The sequence below is a fragment of the Populus nigra genome, chromosome 7 (assembly GCF_951802175.1).
Source record: "Populus nigra chromosome 7, ddPopNigr1.1, whole genome shotgun sequence".
NCBI lineage: Eukaryota > Viridiplantae > Streptophyta > Magnoliopsida > Malpighiales > Salicaceae > Populus > Populus nigra.
The window spans coordinates 21,213,307-21,232,717 of NC_084858.1; the positions used below are offsets into that span (position 1 = coordinate 21,213,307).

The 19,411-nt window shown below is 32.4% G+C and overlaps 2 protein-coding genes and 1 long non-coding RNA gene across 4 annotated transcripts; all 3 read left to right on the forward strand.

The window, feature by feature from the left end:
• Nucleotides 1–2,518: 2,518 nt before the first annotated feature.
• On the forward strand, nt 2,519–6,663 carry LOC133698872 (beta-glucosidase 47-like). Its single transcript, XM_062121971.1, has 12 exons — nt 2,519–2,989; nt 3,075–3,141; nt 3,219–3,277; nt 4,134–4,209; nt 4,285–4,359; nt 4,567–4,658; nt 4,756–5,004; nt 5,173–5,285; nt 5,417–5,672; nt 5,761–5,863; nt 5,950–6,058; nt 6,176–6,663. Exons 1-12 carry the CDS (start codon nt 2,834–2,836, stop codon nt 6,363–6,365), a joined length of 1,545 nt encoding a protein of 514 aa, XP_061977955.1. The 5' UTR covers nt 2,519–2,833; the 3' UTR covers nt 6,366–6,663.
• Nucleotides 6,664–7,014: 351 nt separating this feature from the next.
• On the forward strand, nt 7,015–9,207 carry LOC133698873 (uncharacterized). 2 transcript variants are annotated; one of them, XR_009843205.1, is made up of 4 exons: nt 7,015–7,375; nt 7,502–7,550; nt 8,881–8,957; nt 9,051–9,207. It is a non-coding gene; the product is annotated as an uncharacterized LOC133698873 (long non-coding RNA). The 2 variants fall into 2 exon arrangements; XR_009843204.1 differs by having other exon boundaries at nt 8,881–9,207.
• A 4,764-nt stretch (nt 9,208–13,971) lies between these two features.
• LOC133698855 (beta-glucosidase 46-like) lies at nt 13,972–18,559 on the forward strand. Its single transcript, XM_062121947.1, has 12 exons — nt 13,972–14,338; nt 14,411–14,477; nt 14,573–14,631; nt 16,335–16,410; nt 16,501–16,575; nt 16,710–16,797; nt 16,923–17,175; nt 17,257–17,372; nt 17,491–17,746; nt 17,835–17,937; nt 18,024–18,132; nt 18,281–18,559. The coding sequence occupies exons 1-12, from the start codon at nt 14,102–14,104 to the stop codon at nt 18,468–18,470; spliced, it is 1,629 nt and encodes a 542-aa protein (XP_061977931.1). The 5' UTR covers nt 13,972–14,101; the 3' UTR covers nt 18,471–18,559.
• The last annotated feature ends 852 nt before the right edge of the window (nt 18,560–19,411 follow it).

Here is a 19,411-nt window from a genome sequence, read left to right on the forward strand (position 1 = left end):
TTTTTTTTTTTGCTAACCTGTTTGATTTAAAAAAAAATTAATTTATTTTTATTTTTTTAAAATTAATATTTTTTAATGTTTTAAAATCATTTTGATATGATGATTTAATAATATTTTTTTAAAAATAAAAAAATATTATTTTAATATATTTATAAATAAAAAATATTTTAAAATACTACATAATTATATTCTCAAACATGATAACCACATTTTCAAATATGATAAGCATCACCATTAAGAATAAAAGCAATCACAAATAAATATACGTTCTATTGCTAAAAGCAAAAACAGTTATAAAAATAAATATTTAATTAAAATTTATTTAGTATTATGATAACAGTTGTTTTTTTAAAAAAATTATATTTTTATTTAAAAAAAATATTGAAATAATTTATAAATAAATAAATAAATAAAAATTACAGAAAGATATAAACTTATTAAAAGCAGTTGATGTGATTTGACAAAATGCAAAGGCAACGCGTGCTCAAAATAGTCGTAATTGGATCCAAGATTCTTGTGTGCCTTGAGATTCTTATGTGCCTTTAAATTGAAGTAGACGGTTGATTTGACCTTATTGAAAGTGATAGATATGATTCAATCAATTGTGCAAGGTAAAGGTATCATGTGTGTGAAGGTGCTACCTCTACAACAATTTTTATTTTATTTCATATGCATGTTTTCTTTATAATTTATATATACAAAAGTCAATTTGCATATTTTTAAGAATTAATGGGTCATGATATGATAAAAAAAAAAAGAATTCAATTGTTAGAAAAAAAATGGCATTAAAAAAAAAGAAAAGAGAAAGAAGAAATGATATACCAGAGCTTCGATGATAAATTTTTTATTATTATTATTATAAAAATTTTAATAAAATAAGTTTATAAATATTATAAAAATCCAACTTTAAAATTAATAACAAAATGTCGGCAAATAAACATGTTATAACAACCATCATAAATTCCCACACCTAGACACTTGTGCTCCCCATCCTTACCGACTGTTTAAAAAAATAAATAAATAATATTTAAAAAAACAACCAAAAAATATTAATTTAAAACAAAATAAATAATATTTTTTAAATTTTTTTTAAAATACAAAAACAATCAATACCCTATCCTAGTTAGTAGGCTGGGGCTAGGTGGTTCCGACTTGTACGAAGGGGGAAACATCACAGGCCACCACAATAAAATTTCGTTGGAGCATTGCCTGCCATGATAGAGTGCAAATCTGTGTGGTTGGTGGAACTCCACAGGCTATTTTAGGTATTTTCTGCTAGGGGTCCCAGTCCAGTCCAGTCCAGTCCAGTCCCGCCCCACCCTCCTATCATTGCATCTGTGAACGTTCAGCTAGGCTTCACTTGGCTGTCTGAAGATATGATTAGCTAGGGTTCTTAACTCGTTGTCAAGTGGACTTCAGATTCAGAAGAGACAAGAGTGAATTGCTTCTTTAGTCCCTCTATTTTGAATGATGTTATGACTTAGTCCTTCATGTTTGGAAACCTGTAATCTAGCCTCTTCATGAGTTAGTCTCTTGATTGATTGTTGTTGAACATATTCTTAAAAAAAAAAATTGTTGGTTTTTCTTTGATGTTCGTTTCAAACATAGAAGGACCAAGTTATGATAACGGTCGAATGGTTCCTTTGCCTTAAAGCTCGGCACCGCTATAGCCATTCATGATAAACTTTTGAGTTTTAATAATTTAAGATGTGATAATAAAAAAAATTACTAAACTCAATTTTAACTAATTAAATATTAAAAAATAAAATTAAAAAAATAATTAAAAAACAATGATCAGAGTTAACATAAATTAACATATTAAATCTACAACTTGAATGATGAGATTAGTGTATATTCATGAGCTAGTCTCTTGATTGATTCTTGTCAACCATTGTGTTCTTAAAAAAAAATGGTTTGTTTTTCTTTGATCTTCCATTATGTTCTTTTCTCTTAAATGGTCAATGGGTATATATTTGGGATTAAAAAAAAACAAATGAGATAATAGTCAACAAATACAAGGGATTAATTTATAAATTTTCAAACATAGAAGGACTAATTATGATAACAGTCAGATGGTTCCTTTGCCTATAAGCTTCGCATCCACTAGAGTGATTAAGAAGTGATTAAAAAAAAAAAAAAAAAAAATGATAAAAAAAAATTTAAATCAATCCAAATTAACCTCTTAAACACATGATTAACCACAGTAGTCATATTTTCATGCTCATGAACCTTCTCGTAATTAAAGGCCATTGGCAAAGCTATTTCGGTGGATCCAATGCATTATTGCTTACATGATCGCGGCAGCGATGGGTTATGATAGAAGATGGAGACATCTCTAGCGCCTTTTGGTGGTGCGACAGAAATTGTATTTTAAAAAATACTTTTTTAATCTTGAAATCATTTTTTTAATTAAATATATTTTTATTTCTTCTGTTTTTTTTTCCCTGTCCAGCAACACTAATATATACAATGATTCAATATCCTGACGTAGCATTCCATCGTTATCAATATGACTTTTAAATCTGTCACATCAAGTGAACATGAAGTCTGCATTATTGTATAATATCAAGGAAACAATGTTCTTATAGCTATAACCCGGCTTGATTTTAGCTATACATAATTTATTTAGCTTGATTTTTTGCCATGATTCACTTGTATTTTAGCCCAACCCTACATAGCTTACATGGCAGGGAGGTAATTCCCTTTTGGCTGATAGTATCAGGTCACTATTGATGTCTCAAGGGTCCTATAAATTCCTTTGTTTATTCGTTTGAATCCTTACGGAATTCACATTTCTGATATATATCTTTTATTTTCTTTGCCGAGTTGTGTTATGGAGTTTTTGTTAGGGTGTTATGCTTTCATTGTGCTTGACTTATGGTTCCTAGTGCTTATGGTGTCTTGCAATCCTATATTTCTCAAGGGGAGTTCAGATAATTCAGCATTTCCAAGCAATTTTCTCTTTGGAACTGCCTCTTCTTCTTATCAGGTTTTGTTGCCTCCATTTCTCTCCTATACATGGGAGTATTTTGAAGTGTTTTTATATCATTCTGTTCTATTTCACCTTTGCACAGTTTGAAGGAGCTTACTTGAGTCATGGCAAAGGCCTCAGCAACTGGGATGTTTTTACTCATAAGCCTGGTAATTAATAGGTTTTAGAGCTTCAGTCCCCCCCCTCCCTTTTTTTAAATTAGATTTGATTTTGGAATTTGTTTCAGGTACCATCATGGATGGAACTAATGGAGATATTGCTGTTGATCATTACCATCGATATCCGGTGCTTCATTTATCCTTTTAACTTTCAAAACAATAAATTCTGATAGATGCTAGGAAGCTTTACAGCAGCTTTTTTCTGTTCTGCCCATGTTCTGCAATTATGAAATATGGAAACTTGTCTATCCATTTCTGAGGAACCCTTTTACATAACCACAACTCTCTATCTGAAACAGAAGTAGTAAGTTTCCATTGGTGGAAGGTGGACACAACTTCTTTCATAGTTCTCACACAGTATATGAATTTGTGGAGAAATCTTAAAGTCTACTAATTATGAACTATTATGGTGGGCTTAGATTGACAATCTTAAACAAGGCAATTTCTATGAAGATTTGAACTCATTACATATATAATCATGCTTTGGCGTGTGGCAGCTGTGTTTTGTGTGCTGACATGCTGAGTATGCAATCATTCTTGTGGTTAACATGTCAATTTGAAAAAAAAGTGCAACATTTTGGCAGCTTCCATGGATATGACCCCCTCCATGATTTGGATGGTAATATATGATTGGACAAGAAGATTATGCACCCCAAATGTCACTGTATGGTCTAGACCATGCTTGTTTCCTCCACACCATGGTGTGTTTCTTTGAAGTTCAGCATAAGCCACAAATTGTTCTAGTGCCGTAACTATGTGTTTCTACTCTCTAACATGACTCACTGTTTAAAGGGTCCGGATGCCCCATGATTCTTCGCCAGTGGAAATCAAATGACGGGAGGAAACTGATCATGCTAACATTTGGATGTCTGAATTGCTGTGATTTGACAATTGTTTTGAGCAGATGAAAATGAACAAAATGAATCCATCATGCATGGAGATGGTAATGATGAATTTGTTCTGTTATGACCTGATGAAAACAGGAAGATCTGGATCTCATGGAGTATATTGGAGTCAATAGCTATCGTTTCTCCATATCATGGGCAAGAATCCTACCAAGTGAGTTTTCAGTTTCTGTAGAAGGTTTTTAATTTGTTGATTTCTTCTCTAATTCTCACCTTAACTTTGAACCAGAGGGAAGATTTGGAACTGCGAATAGGGCTGGAATCAATCATTATAACAAGTTCATCAACGAGCTTCTGCGTAGAGGTATATACCATTTCATCTGGTCAAAGTACTTCCGGCATCTGCAAAACTGTCACAATGTGATCGTAGTCTGAAAAACCAACCCAGAAAGCGAGACAAGAAAAATATATTTATTGTCAGAATCACTTTTACGTAATAAGTATTAAGAAGCTCTGGTTTGTGCGAGAATGATCACCTTTTTATTCTTGTATTTACTTCTTCTGATTTCAGGTATCCAACCATTTGTGACTTTGACTCACTATGACATTCCTCAGGAACTTGAAGACAGATATGGAGCTTGGCTGAGTCCTGAAATACAGCAAGTAGCTGATTCTTTGATCTCCTTGCAGTCCTGCAATATTGTTATGCTATCTGCTTATCATTTGTTTTGCCATGGTGTGAATTCAATGTTTCAGGGAGGATTTCAAATATTATGCAGATATATGTTTCAAATCCTTTGGAGACAGAGTGAAATACTGGACCACATTCAATGAGCCCAATGTTGCAGCAATTCGAGGTTACAGATCCGGAATTTTCCCACCATCTCGCTGCTCTGGGACATTTGGATACTGTAGCAGTGGAGATTCAGAGAGAGAGCCTTTTATTGCTGCACATAACATGATCCTATCCCATGCAGCTGCAGTCAATGTTTACAGAACTAAATACCAGGTACTTCAGTTGATCTCCCCCAACTCCTAACACCATTTCTGTCCAAGGAAAATTGTTGTTGTTACATATCCGAAACTCATTAATACATGAGTAAACAAGGACCCAGAAAATAGAGGTTTTGATTTTGTAAACATCAATTAAAGTTTTATTCTTTCATTTAATGTTCAGAAAAAAGGTGGAAGTATTGGAATTGTTATGAATGCCATATGGCATGAACCCGTCAGTGATTCTTTGGAAGACAAACTAGCAGTCGAGAGAGCTAACGCTTTCTATATGAACTGGCAAGCATCTCTATTTCTCATTTTCCGTCAGAACAATGAAATCTCAAGTCCTGTTGATATTTTGATGGTTGTAGAACTCCCTATATACACTGTAGAGCTAATCTTTGATGCTATCCTAACATGTTGAGCAGGTTCTTGGACCCAATTGTACTTGGGAAATATCCAACAGAAATGCATGAAATTCTAGGATCTGATTTACCTGTATTTTCAAAGTATGAACTGGAGAAGCTGAAGAGTGGAGTGGACTTTATTGGCATCAATCAATATACTAGTTTCTATGTGAAGGACTGCATGTTTTCTACATGTGAACAAGGACCAGGAGTTTCCAAGACAGAAGGTCTCTATTTGAGGACTGCACAGAAGGATGGTTTCTTCATTGGTCAACCTGTATGTAACCTCTGCTTATCTGCATAACTACAACTTACTTGCCTTCTCCTAATCTTTGGAAGATAACTTTAGCTTCTTACTTATGCAGACCGCACTTGACTGGCTACATGTTTATCCTCAAGGAATGGAAAAATTAGTGACCTATTTTAAAGACAGATACAACAACATACCGATGTACATTACAGAAAACGGTCAGGGTCAACCATGTTGTAAGGTTCCTAAAGACCTATGGTTTCTTCTGTCTTTCTGAGCTTCTTGCATAATGTCATTCTTGTAGGGTATTGTGAGGAGGAAAACGTCAATGTCACAACTAAAGCTGTATTGAAAGATGTGCAGAGAGTGGAGTACATGAGCAGCTATTTAGATGCCCTGGAAACGGCTGTGAGGTAGTAACATACTTGATTTGAGCCTCTAGCTGTCCTTGATATCTTGAATTGTCTCTCAGATTTGTCTTAAAAAAGAGACGCCATTTAAAATGTTAAGGTCTAACTAATGTATTTCAGGAAAGGAGCAGATGTTCGAGGGTACTTTGCATGGTCATTGCTTGACAATTTTGAGTGGACATCTGGATATACCATAAGGTTTGGGCTTTACCATGTCGATTTTTCCACTCTCAAGAGAACTCGAAAACTATCGGCAACTTGGTACAAAGATTACATTGCTAACTACAAGGCTGTCAGAACTAGCACCTGAGCACAATCAAGAATGGTAGGAGTTCACATCCAGGTTGAATGCTAATTGGGTTTGGCTTCACTAGATATTGCACGAAGAATTCGATGTCGCCCTGTCAAGGTTTTGTGGCGCAGTTTGTAAAAATTTGGTGATTTTTCAGGGGCATTTTCTTTCTGTTTTTAATTGCTATCAAATTGTAACATTTTGTGACAAAAGATGTAATCATCTGATGGGTGTAATGTGAATAGTTTTGAATGGCATCCATCTTATATGTTGAAACGTAATAAATTGATCAGGCTGTGTTCCTTTTCTTCTGAAATTATACTTCACTGCATCCTGTTTTTAGTATGGACATCATGCTTTTCTGTGGAGTGATCAGGGATAGACAATAATAATACCTGGATATGTGTCTTCCAACTTTCATCTCCTTTGGCCACTACAGTGACCTTACCCTCAAAATGGGGATGCTGAAATTATATAGAACCAAAAATTCTTGCACTTGTGGGATTTGCATGAAGCTCACAGCAGATACTGTCAAAGCCAAAAAATCCGCAGCACATGAATGATTCCAAATACTTGACAGGGATGCTGGTGAGGGTGGTCCAAATTGATCACTGTTCACATAAAAATCATTGCTTTTGAATATAAAATTGGTAGTCAAAATCACATAAAAAAAGTCCCACGATACTTGTTATTCATGCTCTGAAGAATTATCTTTTCTCCTGTCCACACAATTTTCTTCTACTTTATGGGCTTAGCCTTGGCAGAAATACAGATCTTCATTACATCAGCTGAATCTACAAGAACACTACAACCTTTTTAACTTTGTCTTGACAAAGCCTGCCAGAGGTAGTGAACTTACCTGCCATTGGAATTCTTTGAATATTCTTTTAAACTTTATTTGTATTAGAGCTGATCTTGATACCTACCTTGATATCTTCTCATCTAGAAACCCCTAAAGAGGGCTTAGATCCCTCTCTATTTCCTTCCAACTTCCTCTTTGGGCCTGCTTCCTCTGCTTATCAGATTTGGTTTCTTCTGCTACTCTCCTGTCCTCTTTCTGCTACAGGTTTGTTTCTCAGATTCCATAGGCATGTCATTACAGATTACAGTAGAGCTTTGCCAGTAAGTTTTCCTTTTCTCTTGCATTTTTGCAGGTTGATGGTAAATGTAAGAATAACCGGGATGTTTATACCCGCAATTCAGGTGAGAAAAACTCTCCTTTTCTGTACCTCACAGTGGTAATCTTTCATCCTAGATTGTCAGAAACATCTTCCAACAATAATACCTGCCGACTGGGAATTGATCCTTACTGAGTTTCAAAAGGTGAGAGTTGATTTAGTTGGACTCAATCCATCTAATAGAACAACCATTATCTTATCAACTCGGTTTGATTTAAAAAAAAAAATCAAAACCATCACTTTAATTATATATATATATATATATAACACAAATAGAAAACAATGTTATAACAATAGAAATAACTTAACTTTCTGATATAAATGAAGAGGTAGGTTTCAACAATTAATGACGAAATCCTCTAACAAGTATTTAGCATACTCATAATTTGCAAAATATAAATAAAAAAAATGTAAATGCAAAATTTAAACAACAATAGCAATAGTAATAAATAAGATTTGAAGAAATGTTACTTCAATTTGTATTGAAAATGGATATAAGAGATATGAGTATAGATAATTTTTTATATGGTTACATAAGGATCTTGTAATTGGTTTTTTTTACAAAGGATTGTGTAGAGAGATTTTCTTCTAGAGAGAAATTCCATTTCAAAGTTTTGCCAAGAATACTGGAGAGGAGTCCCTTTTTATAGAGCAATTTAAGGAAGCCATCTTTAAATTTTGTAAAGCAATTATATTGCTTTTTGAAAAGTTGATGTAGTTGTCTGCCATGCATGAAGAAATCTCACCACCCAAAGTCTGATGTCTTCTTCTACAAGTAGCGATACAATTTTGGTGTGCATAGGCCTTGAAAGAGTTTAAGAATGTCATAACAGTATGGATATAATCAGGGTTCTGATAATGAATGATTTTGAGTGGTAAAATTTTTACAAAAATTTCTAAAACAGTTTTTTATATAATAGCTATTGCATCGTTATGTAGACCATAAAATCTTTAAATATTAAAAACTTTGTTGAGGCCTTCTAATTTTGATAATCTTAAAATTTTTCCTGTTATTTTTAAAATTAATTGATTGATTTTACTGACCATTATGAACCAGCTAATTAGTTACGTCAGAAGATTAAACTTTCACTTTATCATGCTTCAGAAGTGCGATATTTATTAAATATTGTTATTTTAAAAAATAAACACTATCTTTGTGATGTTTAGAAATAATAATATTTAATAAATATTATGTTTCTAAAATACAATAAAATAAAAACATATTATTTCACTAAATATTTTTCATATGATATTATTCCGTCAGTCTTTTATGTTTATTGTGCTAATTTGTCCGCTGAATAGAGACCATTCTCTTTCTTTTTTAAATTTCCCTCATTTTTCCTATTTTGGTGAAGGGAGGCAGAATAATTGATGGAAGCAATGGAGATGTTGCAGGGGACCAATATCATCATGATCTTGTACCTACCGACATGTTCGTCCTGCGTTCCAATCCATTCAATCATTTAATGCACTCTTATCATTTGCACGAACAACCAAGACGAATTTATCGTATATTTTCTTGCAGGATAAACGTCCCGTTTGGAAACGCAGCCGGCTGCATTTCTAAAAAATTTTAAATTTTTTTTTATTAAAATTTAATATAATTTATATGTTTTAGATCGATTTGATGTGTTGATGTCAAAAATAATTTTTAAAAAATAAAAAAATATTATTGGCATGCATTTTGATATGAAAAATTATTTGAAAAGCACCCGTAACCACACTACCAAACACACTCAAAGTATGTGGATGGATTAGCTAAGAAGGTAGCAACCATGCTCTCCTCTTCATGCAGATCATAAGTCAATTATTATGTGAAAAAATATGTGCCTGCTGTTAGTTTTTTATGCATATGATAATAAAAAATCTAAAATACAAATTGAAAACTTGATGCCTGTGCCAAATAAAATTAATCTACCACCATATTCGTTAATAAATACAAAAAAAATAAAATTAGTGTGGTTGTGTATGGCTTGTCGATCTAACAAGCTAAAAAACAAATTAATCCCCTCGTTCAAATGGTTATATGGTTCATTATGAAGCTGTGGTCGTTTCAACTTTTGTCTAATAAAGTTTAAAATATGAAATAATAAATTGTTCAAGGATTAAATAAATAAATAAATAATTTAGAAACTGAAATGAAAAGATGGTGACATGTTGTATTGACATTTGTTAACTCGTGAAATTTACAACTGATAATAAACATGATTACAATGAGCTAATCTGGTTGGACAATTTGTTTCATTCTTTTTACTTACGTTATTTTCTCGTGATTGGTCTTAATTGACTTTGGATTAGATGAAATCTAGGGTTAAATTGAAGGGTTATGAAAGAATTAAGAATAATTTTTTTTTTAAAAAAAAATATCATCTTCTAGTCATCTTAATGAACCTGGTTAACCCATAAAATTCATAACCTGGATTATATACATACCTAAATGAGATAACATGGTTGGATAATGTCTCTTTCGTTTCCCATTCCTTAATTTTCCACTGGCGGTGCTTAATTATGCCTTAATTAGTCTAGGGGAGATGAAATATGAGACTAAATTGAAGAGCTATCAATATCAGGGACCAAATAAAAATATTTATCTGAAATTTAGAACTAAATTAAAATGATATCCAAGAAACGAGGGTAAACAAAAGTTAAGTGGCATATGCGAGCTAGTTAGGGAGGAAGATACCGCTTTGAGGTGGCACGAGCAATTTCCTTCGAGGTTTATATGAATTCTCTCCTTTCTTTTCTTCTCTCTCAACTCTTTCGTCCCCTTGGTTTATATGCATCAACTGGAAAAAAAAATAAAAAGAAAAAAGAAAACCATTATGGTCCAGTGTTTTGTGTGTGAATGAATAACAAAAATGCCATGTTTTTTTGTAAGGTGTTAACTTCTTTTTCTAAAACAAAATGCTACAAAGTTACTAAAATAATTTGTAAACTAGCTTGGTTATGAATTTTTTTTATATAAAAAAAAAACAGCACCATTTGGCTGCGTTATTAAGAATAGAGCAATCAATTAAAATTTAATAGGTTGTGCTCTTCACCATATTAGATTTATGAAGTTTCACATGCTGTGTTACTAGAAATAATAATATGCTAGATAGGCCGCTCGCGCTACATCGCGGACCGGGTAAAGTTTTTCCTAAAAAATATATATATATATAGGTGATGATAACCCAAGTAAAGTTAGATTAACTTGATTAACCCGCGACTCAAGATAACAGATTGGGATAACCCCCTATAAAGGAAAGAAAAAAAAAAGCTCAAGATCCAATAATTTAATATCAAAGCATGAAATTAAAAAATAAAATTCAAAAATTAAATGTCAAAGAAAAAAATCTGAGTCAACCTAAGCTCACTTGACAACCTGTTACCCGAGTTAAATCAATAGAAAAAATATTATTTTTTTTATAAAAAATAGGACCTATAAAAAAACCAAAGTTAAATCAATAGAAAAAACATTGAGAAAAAATTGAGAAAACTCGGGTTAACTTTACTAACCCATGATCTGGGTCAACCCCACAAAAAAAAAAGCATAAAAAATCACAAAGATTAAGGTTCAATAATCTAATATCAAATAATAAAATTGAGAAAAAATCAATTTAAAAAAAACATAAAAAAAACTTGAGTCAACTCGAATAACTTGCGACCCATGATATGAGATAAGGATAAAAACATTAAATTAAAAAAAAGGACCTGGAATAAAAGACCAAAGTAAACTAAAAACAAATGTAAAAAACAAAAACCAAATTAAACTGAGTTAACTTGACTAACCTGCAACCTTGGATAACCCTACAGAAAGGAAACAGAAAAAATACAAAGTTCAAAGCCCAATATATAATTTCAAATGATATAAATGAAAAAAATTATCATTTAAAAAAACATAAAAAAAATCAAAGACCCATGATATGATATCGGGATAATTGAAAAACAAAATTGAAAAACAAAACTGGAATCAATCCAAGTTAATCTTGCAAACCCACAACCTAGGATATGAGACTGAGATAAACTCATATAAAGAAAAGCGAAAAGCAAAAACCATGAAACTCAAGATCCAATAACCTATAGTCGAAGGATGATATTGAAAGATTACTAATTTTTTAAAAAAGCATAAGAAATACTAAAGTTAAACCAGGCTAATTCTCAAAACCAATGACCTATTTATTAGATCGAAATCACCCTATAAAAAACAAACACTAACAAATCACTAAGCAAAACCCTTAATCATCCAATTTTTTTTAATAAAAAATAAATAGCAATCAAAACAATGAGGATCAAATTTGGCATAAAACCCAAATTAAAAAAAAACAATGAGGGACTAAATTGAAAATTAAAATAAATTAAGAAAAGGATAGAAAAATAGCAATCAAAAGAATGAAGACCATAATTGGACATAAAAATTAAATAAAACGTAAAATATGACATCAAAAAGTTAAGTGTAATAACTTTAATAGGTTGTGCTATTCACTATATTAGATTTATGAAGTTTCACATGTTGTGTTACTAGAAATAGTAATATACTAGATAAGTGGCTCGCGCTGCATCGCGGACCGGGTAAAATGTTTTCTAAAATAAAAAATATATATAGGTGATGATAAGTAGAGTAAAATCAGGTTAACTTGACTAATCTACGACTCAGGATAACAAATTGAGATAACCCTATATAAAGAAAAGAGAAAAAAAAAATAAAGCTCAAGATCCAACAATTTAATGTTAAATGATGAAATTGAGAAAAAAATTCAAAAAATAAATATCGAAGAAAAAACATGAGTCAACCTAAGTTCACTCGACAACTTGCTACCCGCGATATGAGATCAGGTTAAAAAATATTTTTAAAAAAAAAATTGAAAAAATCACAAAGATTAAGGTCCAATAATCTAATATATAATAAAATTGAGAAAAAAATCAATTTTAAAGAAAAGAAACATAAAAAAAACCCGAGTTAACTCAAATAACTTACGACTCGTGATATGAGACAATAATAAAGAAAATAAAAAAAATGACCTAGAATAAAAGACCAAAGAAAAAGAAAAAAAAATCACTACAGCTCAATTGCATCTTTTTCGTGAAGACAACCCCACCACAATGAAGAGGATAACCCACTGCTTCTAATGTCTTTGATGACGATAACATTTGACCATCAGGAGGTGCCGCATCCATCACCCAAAAAACCCGAACGTTGTTTTTAATTATTTTTATATATAGTCAAAGACTTAATTTCCCTCATCCAAATACATAATTACAAAATAATTATGTTAAAAAGACCTAAGTGCCCCCAAATATAAGTTTTATTATTTTTAATTTTTTTAATTTTAAGGGCAATATGGTCCTTTTATTTTGCATTGAAAGTACAAAAAGACTATAAAGCTCTTGTCTCCAATTTTAAATTTTCTTATTTTTAATGGTATTTAAGTTATTACACTGTTAATCTAAAATAATAAAAAAAAAAAAAACAAACTTGTCCCCCTTAAAAACGATAATGGCTAATAGATCAATGGAAAAGACTTTTATGTCCTTAATATCAAGAAAAAACCTCCCAATTCATTACCATCCCTCCTAGCAAATAACAACTACTAAGGATGCCATGTCAATAAAAGCTGGAAGATAATAGCATACTTGGCAATCTAATCTAACCTTCTTGCTCTTTTCTCATGCCTTGAAATATTCTCCTAATATTTATCTTCATCTCTCACCAGTTGTTGGAAGCTAATCACGGGTTTACCTGGTCCAAGCCTGGAAGGTGACTCGCCAGTTGCTTGCCGTCAACAACAACAATCAAACATTAATGGTGGTTTATCCTCATGATTTATCCAGACTGATTATACAATGCCTTGAAGTGAATCCATTTTTATATTTTATTTTAAAAAATATATATATTGGTGTGGTTGGTCCATAATATTTGGTGCGTCAATTTCTTATATTTTATTTCATGAGAATATAGTGGTGTGGTTGGTCCACCAACTTTTTTGAGCCATATGACAAATAAAATAATTTAAATAATTAGGCCCTTTTGAAGTGGATCCATTTTTATAAATATAAAATAGCTTGATTTGTGATACACAAGGGCCAACTTTTTTGAGTAAATTATAAATTAGTCCCTATATGTTTGATGACCTTGTAAGTTAGTTCCTCTGTTTCTGAAAAGTATATCCTAGTCCCTTGACCAAAATTGATTGCTATTTCTTATTTAATTTTTTTAAATGCTTTTTTAATTTTATCTGGTAAGATTGAGAAATTTGATTGCAAACTAAGAAAGACAAAAGAATAAGTTAATTGTGATGAAAAACCAACAGAAGGACCAAGTTACAATCAAATATGAAGAAATAAGGACTTAACTGCAAGTTTTTAAACCAAAGGGATTAACTAATCATTGCATTACAAATACAGGGATCAAATAGAGTAAATTACTTTTAAAAAAAGTTCAATTTTAAACTGTTCACTACCTGTTGCTCTAGGATTTTTGAGCCATTCTGGAAAAAGATCCTTTCTTCATCTTGTCTAATTTCTGACTTTTTCCCATAGCAAGAACAGAACTTTCAACAACTTCTCTGATTCCTTCTATATTAGAGTTTTTTCTACATGAAACTAGACAACCCTGCACATATATATAGAAGCACAAACTTGTATACAAAAGCACATATGAATTGCGTTATATCTAGCATGGGAATTTCTTCACTTTGTAAAGCTTTAATTCTCTTAGAGCTGATCTTGCTTCCTCTCTTTGCATCATCTGATACAAAAACTCTGCATGAAAGTTCAGATTCTTCTTCATTTCCTGCCAACTTTCTCTTTGGGACTGCCTCCTCTTCTTATCAGGTTTTTCTCTTCTACCAACTTCCTGTTTCTCTTACATAAGCTTAACGATTTCCTTTGTCTTGCACTTTGTAGTTTGAAGGAGCTTACCTGAGTGATGGAAAAGGTTTGAGCAACTGGGATGTCCATTCACATAAACCAGGTAAGAACTTAGCAAAGATTCAATGAAGATTTAAACGTTAAGAATTAATATTACCACTTTGAGCAGGATTTAAACCTCTCAGGTTCTTGTTGTAGGAAACATAATTGATGGAAGCAATGGAGATATCGCCGTCGACCAATATCATCGGTATCTGGTACTGACATGATTTTTATCACCCTTCTTCTTGTCTTTTTTTCATCTGTCTGTAAACATGCAGCATTTTTCAGAATAACTACTGTAATTAGGCCTAATAATGTAGTTGAATATGATATACAAATAAATAAATAAAAGAATAGATATCTTACCAACTTTTATCTCACATAAGAAATCATTAGTCGTATCTCTGTGGATTTATCAGTAATCCATGGGAGTTTTTTAACAGGCATTGGTTAGGTTAATAGATCCCATCACTAAATGCCAGAATAACTAAAAATATTGATTACAGTTTGGTGGATGATTAGTCATTAATCTCCAGAAGACTCAAAGGGAATTGCTGGAAGTAAAATATAAATATTGACTAAGCCCTATATTCCATAGTTATTAAACCCGGCCCGGGGGTTGACCCGGCCAAGGGGCCGGGTCTCGGGTTTCATGGGTCAACCCGGATTACCCCGGAAAAATTAAAAAAAAATTAAAATTTTAATATTTCATATGAAAGAATCCATGTAAATATAGATTATATATATTATGAAGTCTAAAAGAATATTTTAAAAAGCTTTTTATTCCACATTAAAAAGATATTATGTTAAGCTTTTAAATTAAAGTCTTTAAACTAAAAACGTTTTTTATCCCACATTGAAAAAACATAACTTTTTCTTTGGAAACATAGAGTATATATACTAATAGGTTTCAAATCCCACACTGAAAAAACATAACTTTTTTCATTGGAACATAGAGCATATATATGAAAGGGCTTCAAATCCCACATTGAAAAGATATTATGTTATCCTTTTAAGTTGAAGTATTTAAACCAAAAGGTTTTTTATCCCACATTGAAAAAATATGATTTTTTTTCTTGGGAACATAGAGTATATATACTAATAGGTTTCAAATCCCACATCGAAAAAACATAACTTTTTTCATGGGAACATGGAGTATATATATGAAAGGGCTTCAAATCCCACATTGAAAAGATATTATGTTATGTTTTTAAGTTGAAGTATTTAAACCAAAAGGTTTTTATCCCACATTGAGAAAACATGATTTTTTTCTTGGGAACATAGAGTATATATATTAATAGGTTTCAAATCCCACATCAAAAAAACATAAATTTTTTCATGGAAACATGAAGTATATAAATGAAAGGGCTTCAAATCCCATATTGAAAAGATATTATGTTATCCTTTTAAGTTGAAGTATTTAAACCAAAAGGTTTTTTTATCCCACATTGAAAAAACATGACTTTTTTCTTGGGAACATAGAGTATATATACCAATAGGTTTTAAATCTCACATTTGAAAAAAAAAAAACCGGGTCTCATCCGGGTTCGCCCGGGTCGCCCGGGTTTGGCCAGTCTGTTGCCACAGCCGGTCTTTTATTAAACCCGGACCGGTCCAGCCACCGGGTCGACCCGCCGGGCCGGGCCGGGTTTGGCCAGGCTGTTGCCACAGCCGGTCTTTTATTAAACCCGGACCGGTCCAGCCACTGGGTCGACCCGCCGGGCCGGGCCGGGTTTAATAACTATGGCTAGATATGCATATGCTGCCAAATAGGATGAATAATTTATAAGTGCTACTGCTCAGGTTTCAACAGTGATGCAACAACTCATTGAATTTTTGCTTTCTGATTATTATAAAACAAGGTTATGTATCATATTCTGAAAATCAAGATTTTGGCTAAAGATTTGTATGTTGACAGGAAGACATTGATCTAATGGCCTCCCTCGGGGTCAACAGCTATAGGTTTTCGATGTCATGGGCACGAATTCTACCCAGTAAGAATTTATGAACTAGCAAAATTTTCAATATGGATTTATATAACCAAGACATAAAGCTCATAGAAACCTCATTGAATATAAAAACAGAAGGGAGATTTGGAGGTGTCAATATGGCTGGTATTAGCTACTATAACAAGCTGATCAATGCTCTCCTACTTAAAGGTTCGCTTCCCCAAATAATTTCGTTGTCTATATTCTGTATGCAGCAGTCTACTCTGTAAACACCACCATAAATAGCTTCATCACTATCAAATTCTATGCTAAGCGTTTGTTTTCCGCAATCTTCATATGTCCAGGGATTCAACCATTTGTGTCATTGACTCATTTTGATGTGCCTCAAGAGCTTGAGGATAGATATGGGGGTTTTCTAAGTCCTAAATCCCAGTATGTAACTTGCTCTCTTGTAATACTGCAGAGTCCAGAGTTTTAAGAGCTAGATCATGCTGACCAGCCATTAACTAGACAAGACAGGCTATTAACTGATCTTCTTTTTGAATTTTCTGAACCAGAGAGGATTTCGGATATTATGTAGACATCTGTTTCAAGTACTTCGGAGACCGAGTGAAGTACTGGGCCACCTTCAATGAGCCAAATTTTCAAGCCATTTATGGTTATCGTGTAGGTGAATACCCACCAAAACGCTGCTCAAAGCCTTTCGGAAATTGCAGTCATGGGGACTCAGAGAGGGAGCCCTTTATTGCGGCGCATAACATAATCTTAGCTCATGCAACTGCAGTTGATATTTACAGAACCAAATACCAGGTATCAACAATGAAATGGATACAAGAAAGCATAAACTAAGAGCTAGTAAACGTAAGACTAACTCCATTTGTAAATATTCAGACAGAGCAAAGAGGCAGCATTGGTATTGTCATGCATTGCATGTGGTATGAACCTATTAGCAATTCAACAGCAAACAAGTTAGCAGTTGAAAGAGCTCAAGCCTTCTTCTTGCGTTGGTTAATTTCTTTATCCTACAATGAATTGGCATATTTTCTACTTCTTCAATACATGCAAGCACGTGTATATATAAATCCATTAGTATATGTCAGCTTGTGAATCTCAAGTATAATGCAGGTTCTTGGACCCACTCATATTTGGAAGATATCCTGAAGAAATGAAAAAAGTTCTGGGATCTACTCTACCTGAATTTTCAAAAAATGACATGAATAAATTGAGGAAGGGACTGGATTTTATCGGCATGAATCATTACACCAGTTACTACGTTCAAGATTGCATCTTGTCCGTGTGTGAACCTGGAAAAGGAAGCACGAGGACAGAAGGTTCCACTCTATTAACTCAAGAAAAAGATGGAGTTCCCATTGGCAAACCTGTATGTACCCTCTCAAGTCTCAAGCTACGAGACTCATTAGAATTAGTTCATTTCTCAATAAGTTTTTGAAGTTTTTGTGTCATTCTAGAGTGAAGTGGATTGGCTACATGTTTATCCACAAGGAATGGAAAAGATGGTTACCTATGTAAAGGAGAGATACAATAACATACCCATGATCATCACAGAAAATGGTAAGTACAACAATCAGACTATTAGAAATTCTTTAAGCAGAAGACTTTATACTGCCTTCCTCATACAATTGCAATGACTCCTGTAGGGTATTCCCAAGTGAGCAATTCAAACGGAAACATTGAAGAATTCCTTCATGATACGGGAAGGGTGGAATACATGTCTGGCTATTTGGATGCCTTGCTGACAGCAATGAAGTAAGTTTATACCACTGTCGCCATTTTCATGAAACTACATCCCCTTTAAGAGCTGGTTCAGATTTTTTTTAGCACTCAAGGGAACTGAAAATATTTGAGGATGACGATTTCTTTTCTACTCAAACCCTATACTTTTCCATGTGATCAGGAAAGGAGCAGATGTGAGGGGCTATTTTGCCTGGTCCTTCCTTGATAATTTTGAGTGGACATTCGGTTATACAAGAAGATTTGGACTTTACCATGTTGATTACACCACAATGAAGCGAACTCCAAGATTATCAGCAACTTGGTACAAAGAATTTATTGCAAGGTATAAGGTAGACAAATCCCAGATGTGAGAAGTGAAGACTGTACTCCAGAAGAAAACAGAGTAGTGTACTTTCTGCTAAATTGTACATTTAATGATATTCAAGCATTCTTAAACCAAGCAGCTCCTTATTTTTGAAATCAAGGTCAACTTGAGTTTGACGCAATGAATGAACGCATTAAGGAAAAAATGGAGGATTGATAATGGTGAGACACATTGAACCAAAACAAATTGATCTACATCCAACTAGTAACTCTGACTGTATCTGTTGCCAGAAATGAAATAGGAAGAAAGGGTATAAAAGTTCAAGGATATCACACCAGATAACACAGCAAATTCCAATCTTCTCTTCATAATTCCATTTGATTTTCTTTAAAACATATTATAACCCCTCACAAATTTTATAAATTATATAACTTAAATATCTCTTAATAATACAAACTCAGCTTTAGATACGAAAATCAAAACATAAAAAGAAATAAAAACACTAAAAATAAAATGAGAAAAATTGTGGAAAAATCTGAAAAATACAAGTTAAAAACTCTATCTTCATTTCTTTTTATAATAAATTTTGAAAGTTAAAAGATTAAAGAATTAATTCTTACTATTATCGATCATTGATTAATCACCATAAGTTAAAAATTAAATATAAAAAATCTAAAAGTTGTTTGAGTGGATTTAAACATCAGCTCAGAAAAATATAATAGTCATGAATTTTAAAAGCTAAAAAATTAAAGAATTAATTTTTATCATTATTAATCATTGATTAGTCATTATAAATTAAAAATTAAATATAAAAAATTCAAAAGTTCTTTGAGTGGATTTAAACATTAGCTCAAAAAAAAAATAATAATCATAAATTTTAAAAATTAAAAGATTAAAAAATTAATTATCAACATCATCAATCATTGATTATTAAATATAAAAAATTTAAAAGTTTTTTTTTGAGTGGATTAAAACATCAGCTAAGAG

Excerpts from the sequence above, each read along its gene's own strand:
- LOC133698855 (XM_062121947.1), top strand. The coding sequence starts at position 14,102 with ATGAAACTAGACAACCCTGCACATATATATAGAAGCACAAACTTGTAT. Across the intron at positions 17,747-17,834 it reads GAGTTCCCATTGGCAAACCT|AGTGAAGTGGATTGGCTACA; the intron begins GTATGTACCCTC and ends GTGTCATTCTAG. Across the intron at positions 17,938-18,023 it reads CATGATCATCACAGAAAATG|GGTATTCCCAAGTGAGCAAT; the intron begins GTAAGTACAACA and ends TGACTCCTGTAG.
- LOC133698872 (XM_062121971.1), top strand. The coding sequence starts at position 2,834 with ATGGAGTTTTTGTTAGGGTGTTATGCTTTCATTGTGCTTGACTTATGG. Across the intron at positions 5,005-5,172 it reads TTTACAGAACTAAATACCAG|AAAAAAGGTGGAAGTATTGG; the intron begins GTACTTCAGTTG and ends TTTAATGTTCAG. Across the intron at positions 5,673-5,760 it reads GTTTCTTCATTGGTCAACCT|ACCGCACTTGACTGGCTACA; the intron begins GTATGTAACCTC and ends TTACTTATGCAG.